The following is a 10517-nucleotide window of genomic DNA, read 5'->3' on the forward strand; positions in this document are numbered from 1 at the left end:
TTCCTTCCTTCCTTCCTTCCTTCCTTCCTTCCTTCCTTCCTTCCTTCCTTCCTTCCTTCCTTCCTTCTTTCCTTTCTTCCTTCCAGCAAATGGGGTCTGAGGCTCAAACACATGTTAACCCTGGCTGTCTGGCATGGCAGCAGGAACCCGAGACATCCCCCTGGTCCCAAGAGAACTTAATGAGATGACAACAAACTTAAAAAAAGAAACATGTATTTTCCTGCACTATAACCCCAGGAGCCTCTTTCGCTAGCGAGCAACACATTTCTCAGGCATTCTCATAGCCACTCCATGCCTGCCATTTAGTAAGTAATCAGTGGATGCCTACTGAGTGAGGTAGCAATTAGCAGCTGAGTGTATCTGCTCGTACGCTGCAGCACTATGTATGAGAGATAAAAATTAGCGTTCTGAGTACGTGAGCTAGATGTGTCCCTGTGACCACACATCACATTCAACCTAGCCCTTTAAATATTCCAACTTATGCTGGTGGCTGAGGAGATTTCTGTGAGGGAAAGGCCCTTTCCAGGTTCTACCATTCTCCCAGACAATGACACCCACCTCTGGGCTCCTGACCTTACAGGGCACACTTACCTGACTGGGATGGGCCAAGAATGGAGGCAGGCAGTCTCACAGCTCCCCGAAGAACCCCAGTGCTTGCGTTTATGTTTGCGTAGAAGCTCAAGTCTATGCTTTACCTTCTTGATTTTCTGGAGAAGCGTGTGAGGATGGCGGCAAGGCAGGGCAACCAATCAAATCATTCTTAAGTGCTCCTGCTGCTATACGCCAGAAACCTAATTTCACCAGGTTTCCCCAAAAGACAAATCTAATAAAAATGTGTCAACTATACTTTCAAAAGTATAAGCTCCAAGACTGGAGAGATGGCTCCATGGTGAAGAACACTGGCTGCTCTTCCAGAGGACCCAGATTTGATCCCCACCAATCACATGGAGACTCTCAACTGTCTAAAACTCTAGTTCCAGGGAAGCCTACATACATTTCCTCTTTGAGCAATAGGCACACACACACAGGACATAACAGACACACACACGCAAAATACCCACATATGTAAAACTAAAAAAAAAGTATAATATTTTTAACATTAAGGGGTTGGCGGAGACCACAACTAGGAGGTTAATTCTAGTCTAGGAAGTTCAGGGACATCAAGACCATATTTTTCTCTGGCAGTGACATTTAAAATGAGTTCTAAAGACTGAATAAATGTTCCTAGAGAACTTTTAAATCAACAAGTAGAAGACCTTGTAAGAGAGCTAAATACCATGTATGCAATATGGGTATTGTAGAAGAATTTCCAGGAAACATGACACACACACACACACACACACACACACACACACAGAGAGAGAGAGAGAGAGAGAGAGAGAGAGAGAGAGAGAGAGAGAGAGAGAGAGAGAGAGAGAGAGAGAGAGAGAGAGAGAGAGAGGCAGACAGACACCGAGACGGGTTACCTGTTCTCCGGGAGGGCGTTTTGCTTCAGCTGGAAGTTCTCATTCACAGCTATTTCATGAGCCAGAGTCATGTCTGATAAGTTCTTTGCTGCAGCCATCACATCATCAAACATTAAGCCCCGGGGAGGGCTTGTTGCTGAAAGAAAAATGACAACAGCTAATGCGGTCATCCAAAGCCTCCCAGTGTCAAGTGTGGCTCATACTCAGGTAAATCTCAAGGCTGTATAGTCAGAGGGCATACACTAAAAAAGACTGGGCTTGGTTAACGATTTCAAATACATAAGCACTCTTTCTGCAGCTTCAGTCACCACATCTGATAATGAATTTTCCAATGTTCCTAAGACAAACTCTTAATATAGGCTGTTATAACTTCTCAATGCTTATTGATATGTGTTTTTCTACATTAAACAGTACTAAACAGTAGACATAGGCTGGATTCTTCCTAACTGTGTAGGCAGTTTAGTATAAAGCTGAAAATTCCATTCCAACTTCTGCCATTGGTTATTTCATTTGACTTCACAGATACATATACTAGTCCCTTACAGGCTCACTCTGAGGTCATTAACACTATTTTATTTATTTATTTATCTATTTATTTATTTATATTTATATTTATATTTATTTATTATTATATTTTCCAAGACAGCATTTCTCTGCTTATCCTTGTGTGTTCTAGAACTCACTGGCCTTGAACTCAGAGATCCACCTGCTTCTGCCACCCAAGTGCTGACAGTAAAGGTGTGTGCCGCCACCACTGGGTAATTTACATAAAGAATATACAAGGAACTTGGTACATAATTAAAGCATAACAAAATGTATTTGAGAGGCTAGATTATCTACTCAGTAGGATAGTAAAGAATTTGAGTTATTTCTAGATATCATTTTAAGAGATTGTTTTAATTAATCAATTTGACAAAACCACTGTTAGAAAAATCTCAGCTTCAGTTAATTAAAAATCATGACCTCAAATAAAGGCACAGGCAGGCAATGCCTTGCTTGTTTTAGAGGAGGAAGTGTCGAGGGGGAGGAAGAGGAGAAAGGAGGTTGATGCTGGGGATGGCAAATCCCTCTTCAAATGCCTCAGTGCCATGACCCTGTCTATAAACGAGCAAAACAAGACAGAGACTGACTGTCCAATGACAGATCAGTGAGCAAATGCAAGGCCTATTTACTTCATGATATAGTAGGTGGTCATACTGACAGCATTTAGGAAATAGTCTAGTGTTGAGTGTTTTGGTTACAATGCTAAGGGCAAGTGTCCAAAGTGAAGGATGCGGGTTTGGCAAAGTGCCAAGAGCTGCATGTTTGGGCAATACTGCAGGCTAACCCTTCTTTTCGCTATGCTATAGGTGTTTCCAAATTTTAAAGATGGAAACATAACGATTTAAATAAACAACCCTGTAGAAGTGGGCATCTGACCTTACTGAACATCAGTTGCTTTGTTCCCACCTTAGCTTTGCTAGTTTAAGATATTATGTTCTTTTAAGACAAAATACTGATTCAAAACTTAAAAAACAAAGAAACAAAAGGCACAACCAGGTATAGTGGTTCATACCTTCAACTGCAGCCCTCAGGAGGCTGAGGAGGAAAGCTGCCACAGGTTCAAAGCCAGCCTGGGCTACAGAGTGAAATCTTGTGGACAGGAAGGCGAAAACAACCCAAAAAACCAAAAAAACAGCAAAACAAAAACTACCTGCTTGATACATCTCCTGTGTCCACAGACAATGAATAAATAAATGAATGAATGAATGAATAAATAGGGAAAGAAAGAAAAGAAAAGGCTGTCTCTCCTAGTGCCAGCTACTCTGCTAGTTTTCTTACAACCCATAGTGGAGAAATTCTCCTCGTGGGTTCATCTGGGGGGATTTGCACAACACTGTTTGAAATCAGCAGACAAGCCCTCTTTAGATTATTACACTTCCTGCCCACCCTTCCGGCAAGGCAAATTTTCTTCCATGTGAAACAGGAAAGACCAATTTGATTTCATCCTAACTTGCACAAGTTAATCTCAAGGAGTGTTTCCACAATTTAGGAAACAAAACCCACAGGGCTAGGGGAGGGTTTTAGATGCATGCTCAAACCAAACATATTAGAGACAAGGCTCAAAATAAAATGAGCAGGTTACAAACTTATTCCTAAGAACACACCCAGACCACCACAGTGCCTCTGACAAGCTACTCTGGTGCATCCACAAAGGATGGGGAAGTGTGTGGTTTGCTTGCTCACAGCGCTTCTGAGTTTTCAAAGCCATTGCACACAGTGCCAGCACCCGGCCAACCCCACCTTGCCCCATTGCTTACAGGCAGGAGAGCTGGATTTGCTGGAGGAATCGCTGGTGAAGCTCTGCCTGGAACACTCGTAGTCACTGAGTGAAGCCATGCTTTCGGAGAACCGAGAAGACTCTGAGTCACTCTGCTGGTCCTCGCTCACACATTGCTTCTCACCATTGAAAGGCATCCTTTATCACCTTGGAGATGGATGGAGAGAGAAAGAGAGAGAGACAGAGGGAGAGAGAGAGAGAGAGAGAGAGAGAGAGAGAGAGAGAGAGAGAGAGAGAGAGAACCTGCACCTGCAGAGAGAGAGAGAGAGACAGAGACAGAGACAGAGACAGAGACAGAGACAGAGAGAGAGAGAGAGAGAGAGAACCTGAATCAACACTCTGGGGTGCTTCCACCGGCTTCCACCTTGCTTTTTCCAGCATGAGTAATAATGCCCACAGCTGTGACAATCCAGAGGGAAAATGTCCCGAACAGATTACCTCACCCTTCCTCTAGAACCCGGGTAAGACTGTTGCAAATCACCCAGACTGCCTTCCACAAAAGGGGTGTTGAAGCCATATCCAGGGGAAATGCAGACCAGCTCTAGGGGGTGGCAGACCCTTCTGAAATGCACACGGTGCACACACAGGCTCTCCTGGGCTGCTATGACAAGGCTCTAGTGGGCTCCTCAATCTGACTCTATTCTGTTCTGGAGAAGTCACTTAACCACCTGACTCCATGGGGGAAACTGGGCTCAAAGACTGAACTTCCACAGCTTCGTAAAGACTGAAGAAGATTAATCTCATCACAGTATCAAATGTGGTTCCTGTTCATACTGCTTTGTTTGAAATAAAATAAGTTTAGCTGGTGAGATGGCTCGGTGGGTAAGGGCACTTGCTGTCAAGTCAATGTCCTGAATGCCATCCTGCTACCTCCATGATAGAAGGAGATTAGCATTTCCACAAACTGTCCTCTGACCTCCCCCAAGTGCTAGTGCTGTGCACAGATCTGTACACAGGACATAGCTAAAGAATGAAACTTAAAAAAACAAAATTAAGGATGCTCAAACTCAAATTCTTGGTGTGTCTGTGAGCCTGTCAGGGGAAGCAGAGGCTGGTGAGAATTTGTGGGCCACTAAGTCACGCCTCCCGTTTTCGTAAGAACTGTTGAAGCACGAGGACTAAGACCTGTTGTTTGGTTCGTACTTAAGAAGCACCTAGCACAATTTGTTGAGTACCTAGGGCCATAGGGTTCTGATGACACCGGTCCCTGTTCTCTAAAGTCAAGTGCTTTTTCTGGGATAGTACACAGCATCCCAGGGAAGGAGCTATGTCTGGCACAATCTAGAAAGATCATGGCACACGAATGCCAGGCCTGGGAGGAAATTGGCCTTGCTATGAACACAGCTATCAGCTGACAGCAAAAGGCAAATTTGCTCTAAGGAGAAAACACCTCCAACCCTGGATGGAGACTGAGGAAAGAGAATTCCCTGCAGTGAGTGACTTTCACAAATGCTAGGACCAAGAGAAACCTTTAGCAGTGCATAATATGACTGGGGATATCTCCACAGTTTCTTTAATGAATCTCCAGGCACTGGGAAAAGTCGCTGCACAAAATAGATGTGATCCTGTTCTCAAATCTGGTCACTTAAAACTGTGCGCCAGGAGCTAGAAAATGTAAGAAGCAGAAACAAGGTATTGCTGACATGCATAAGAAACAAAAGGGGGGGGAGGAATCAGAACTAAAGGGTACCTACAGGAGAGATCCAGACATCACTGTAAGATACAGGGCAAGTGGCATCTTTTGGGTGCTAATAGAAACAAGAGTAAACCTGGGGATAGGGACAGACCAAGGACATTTCCACACGGTCTCAACCAAAACTTTCTACAGTCCTGACACTCACAGAGATGCACCTTTGCACAGGCCAAAACCTGAATAAGCAGAGAGCTGTTAACCGCTTCTACAGATAGAAGGGCAAGGAGCAGGGGCACCCACCATTTGGAAGCTCTCACCCTATTTTATAATCCCGAAGCCAGCTCACTTCCCATTGCTGGCATCTCCTGAAAATGCTTCATCTTCCATCCTCAGCTCACTCCCCTCAGTGGGCCTGTAGCACATCTCTTCCATCTCCACGGAAAGACTTGAGCCAGACTAAGGAGATGGTTCAGCAAGGAAAACATTTGCTGTGCCCAGCACAAGGACTTGATCAACCCCCCCAGAGTCAACATTAAAAACCTGAGCACAGTTGCATGTACCTGCAATCCATGACTGTGAGGAGGGACAGAAAGATTGCTGGAGCTTGCTGGCCTCCAACCTAGCTCCTGGTATAGTGGGAGACCCTGTCTCAAGGAACTAGGGCCTCTCTTGTCTCTCGTCTCTCTCAAGCTTTTGTTCTCTTACTCCCCCTCCCCTCTCTTCTCTCTCCACGTGGCCATGGCGGGCCTCTACTTCTCTAAACCACCCTCCTGTTTTCTACAATAGTTTTCTACAATAAAGCCCTAAAATCATAAAAACAAAAACAAAAACAAAAAACTAGGGTCTATGGACATGTATGCTCACACCCACAAGAAGGCGTTTGCAGCTGTCTTCTCCCGGTGACTATTTCTGAATCTCCTGAATAAGGCAGACACTGCCTTGTCTAGCATCAGTACCAAGTTCACAACAAGTACTCAGTGTCAGCTGAATCACAGTCATTGAATCCCATTTGGTACAGCTTCAACTAGAACATCTGTAAACTGACAGCCCTGCATATTTACACGCTGCTGCCGCCAAGTGCAAGCCCTAGAGACAAGACACTACCATCTATGCCCAGCTTATCTGATTTAAATTCCAAATCCCCAGGCCTTGTCACTCCTGAGCTGGTTCCTGCTCTTTGTCTACTACAGCGGGCCTCACATCAACAGGCATTTTCCAAGTAAACGTGAATAACCGTGTTCATCTATGGGAATTTATGAAGCAGGTTAATAGTTGTAACTGTGCATTTCATTTTATATTCCAGCTGGATAGCACATTTGGTCGGTCTCTTAATTACACAGAAAGGAAGCCAAGTGAAAAAGGCTTAAAAAAATAAGTGCCAGGTCAAGAGCTAGCACCCCGAGTCTGAAGCCCAGTATGTCACCAGCTATGTGACTTCATGTGCAGCTGCTTTCCATAGAGGGTGGGTGGCAGGGGAGTGGGTTAATTACACATTCTTTCTGTCAGAAATTGCTAAGGTTCTCCTCCAAGGCAGACAAGGGTTCCATGAGACCTCACAAGGTCTTCAGAGAAAACACACATACAGTGAACATGTTGAACTGTGTGGGATTAAGTTTGTGTCAACACGTCCCTGGGTGGGTGGGAGGGGGGCATCTGAGACACGAGACTGGAACAGACACCTGAAAAGTGCCACACTGCTTAGATGCTCTTCATCTGGCAAAGGCATCCCTGTCACAACCCGGACTCGCTGCATCCAAGCAGAGGCTTGTCTCTGAACCAAGGCACTCATGACTTCCTTAAGAAATTGTCCATTTCTCCTATGGGCATACAAAGAATGCCTGACAGTGAGATTTCACTTACTGAAGGAAAGGGTTGCTTGGGACAGTAACACAGAGACAACAGGACATGGGTGATTATGTGCTTTCCTTTGCCAAATTACCTTGGACACTAAACCAGGAAAACAATTGTTATCTCAAGATAACAAAATCATGTTTCCCTACAGAAAAACAAGGAAGGCTGGCAGTGACCCTAGGACAGAAGTCATACATGGCCTGTCCCAGTGTAAACGGTCTTCTGCAGGCACCTTCACCAACTTTCCTTAGTCTTGAATTTCTGAATGAGTCATCTGGGGACAAACCAACTCGACTCAAAAAGCATTGAAGACTGGACTGCTTCGGCTAGTAGACTCTTAGACTGCTGATAATACAGTTGTTTTAGACAAGCACAATGCCTTTCATACTGACAAACGTAGATCTGCCCTAGCTGGTCACCAGAGCAACGTAGGTAAATCAAGCAATTCTGTAGGAACACCTCATTTCATCCAACCTGAGGACTCACTGGTCAAAGGTAAAGACAGACGATACCTCCAAGCAGAGCTCCCACTATTACTACAGTGGGTCATTATTTAAAGAAACTGAATTATGTTTATGTATCATTCCATTCTTTAGTAACATATGGCATTATGCCATTCCTTCTCAGGGCAGTAACTGGAGGTCTGCAGGTAAAGATGTATTGAATAAATACTGATGGATAGTGGAAGTTTACTGCTAACATTTTAGAGACAAGGAATGGATACAAGAATCTAAAAGAGCCAGTCAACTGTCCCGACACAAAGAGCATGGCGATGAGCTATTAATTTGCTTGTGATTCTTGAGTTTATATTTGATTTACATCCTTATTTCCTTTCCACACAAAACTCTTTCTATAAATGACCCTGTACTGGCTGAGGGTTATAAAGATTCACCAGCTTTTGACTATAGTTGATAAGGTCCCTGTCCTCACCTGTTATTGTGGACATAAAATGGATGTGCATCCTATAGCTTCCTATAGAATTTTTTTTCAAAACCAGAACTTGAACCAAATGCACCTCCAGGTTAGAGGTCTGCTCTTCTGGAACGGGACAGTCTGGGTCCAAAGCTGCTTGCAGGTTGTGCAGTGTGCTCCAGCTTTGTGAGTTGTCACCCATGCTGGGGTGGGGTGATGCAGTTGTCTCTGTTCCTGTAAGTAACCCCTCACCCATACACTTTTAAGTACCATCAAAACCACTCAACGTTTACCAAGCTGAACTTTGATGGTGTCAAGGTTGGTCTGTTAGGGGCTTCCTATTCTGGGGTGTTGTATCTTCCCAGGAAAAGTCTTTTCAAACAACAAAGACGAATTGTAAGTGTTGGTCATGTCCAGATGGTGTTAATTCTGCAGCATCTCACAGAATGCAAGATCTGTGAGACCATGGTGACCTTTACCTTGACTTCAAAGGATGCACTAAATGGCCTGGGAATCCAGACAGAAAGTCGTTGAAGGCATACAGCCACTACGAAGAACCAATGCCCAGTGGAACTATGGAGTCAGGGTTAGAGCTCACGGAATTAAATGTCTCCAGAAGAGAGCTGTCAGTCTAAGCATCTAGTCTGTGAAAGCATTAGCTGGACCACAGTATGTAGTTTTTTTTTTTTTTTTTTGGTTTTTCGAGACAGGGTTTCTCTGTGTAGCCTTGACTGTCCTGGACCTTATACCAAGACCTTAGAAGCTCAAATCCTATCTTAGATGTAATGTTGTAGGGCTAGAGAGATGGCTTATCAATTAGAAACAGTTGCTGTTCTTCCAGAGGACCCGGAAACTTCACCTCCAATTTGACAGTATTGAGAGATGAGGCCCAGTGAAAGGTTTAGGTCATGAGACTCAAGAACCAATGCCAGTTACGGAAGAGCATGAAGCCACAAGTTCGTCTTTTTCTCTTATCCTAACCAAAACCTTTCAGGCTCTGCACACAGCAGACTTTTGGGGGATTGGCAGCCATGATAACCATCCTACTTTGTCTTTTACATTTGGAATGTAATGCCACAATTTCAAGGTACTCTTGCCTGAAGCCCCCACTGGCCTCATGTAAATTAGCCACCCAGAGTTCAGATCACTGCCCGGGACAGACAGGAACTCAGTGAATATCCTTATGTGAACAAATTTGGCCCTGCATCTACTCATAAGATAACTAGAGTTTTCAGGCTGTTCTGCCTGTATCACACTGCTCATTAAGCAGGCACTTACTGTAGTAGTTTAACTGTCTGTAACTCTATCTTCCCAGTAACATTTAAAATGCATATAGGAAGAAAGCATTCCCTTCTCCAGTCTCCAGTGCCTAGTTCAACACAATTCCAAGGAGAGCAAAGCCTCAAGCCCTAGTAGCTTGAAGAACCCTGTACCTTGTACCACTCACTATACTCTTCTGATACTCAATGGTACAAAAAAGTAGCAATTAGAAGCAACAGCATGGCCGGGCAGTGGTGGCACACGCCTGTAATCCCAGCACTTGGGAGGCAGAGGCAGGTGGATTTCTGAGTTTGAGGCCAGCCTGGTCTACAGAGTGAGTTTCAGGACAGCCAGGGCTATACAGAGAAACCCTGTCTCGAAAAACCAAAAAGAAAAAGAAAAAAAAAAAAAAGAAGCAACAGCTTTGGAGATGGTCTCAGTAATATACTCTGTAAGTGCTTCAGATAATTTATTTCCTCAAATCTGCAATATAACTGTGTCAGGTAGGTGCTATTCTTGTTTACAAAAAGAACCCAGGGATCAGGGAGATGGCCCCAAAGGTTTACAGAAGTGCAGAGGCTCACCTCAAAAGCCAGGCAGCAGGCTAGACCCCTGAAGCCCATGCATGCTACAGTCGGGATGGCTGGAGGAAACCAGTGTACTGCTAATCGTTCTTTCCATTCCCTCTCTGCTAAATTGATCTGTCTATCATCACACGGACACTTTCACATGTGGAAGCAAGATGACCTTACCCTGGGACAGCTGTTCAAGCACTATACTGTGAAGGACATCACTGACAGAGATCATTCAACAAAATAGCATTCGATTACCCCACTCTGGTGACCGAAGTCTTCTATCAGAGGGCCATTCCTTATGTTTCTCGAAATCCCTCCTTCAAACCCAGGTATTACCAAAAGGACTAACTGCTTACAGCTAGCAAGTCAAAAACATGGCCCTGGGGAATGAAATCCACCAAGTTAAGGCTAGAGGGGAGATAAAAGAGATGGCAAGCAGCATTTAGTGGGTACTCTCCTTCCAAGACTTTACCAAAGTCAGGCATAAGGCACCTATAGGA

The 10517-nt window shown here is 44.4% G+C and overlaps 1 protein-coding gene across 1 annotated transcript in view; it reads right to left on the reverse strand.

Annotated features, from left to right (window-relative positions):
* The window catches only part of Tcp11l2 (t-complex 11 like 2), a 36784-nt gene that overhangs the window by 24693 nt on the left and 1574 nt on the right, over positions 1-10517 (reverse strand). The window contains exons 2-3 of the mRNA XM_021205305.2: positions 3767-4035; positions 1467-1602 (exon numbers count right to left, since the gene is read on the reverse strand). Coding sequence (XP_021060964.1) covers positions 1467-1602; positions 3767-3923 — 293 coding nt within the window. The 5' untranslated portion in view covers positions 3924-4035. The remainder of the gene's footprint in view (positions 1-1466; positions 1603-3766; positions 4036-10517) is intronic.

This window comes from Mus pahari, chromosome 9 (assembly GCF_900095145.1).
Source record: "Mus pahari chromosome 9, PAHARI_EIJ_v1.1, whole genome shotgun sequence".
Taxonomy (NCBI): domain Eukaryota; kingdom Metazoa; phylum Chordata; class Mammalia; order Rodentia; family Muridae; genus Mus; species Mus pahari.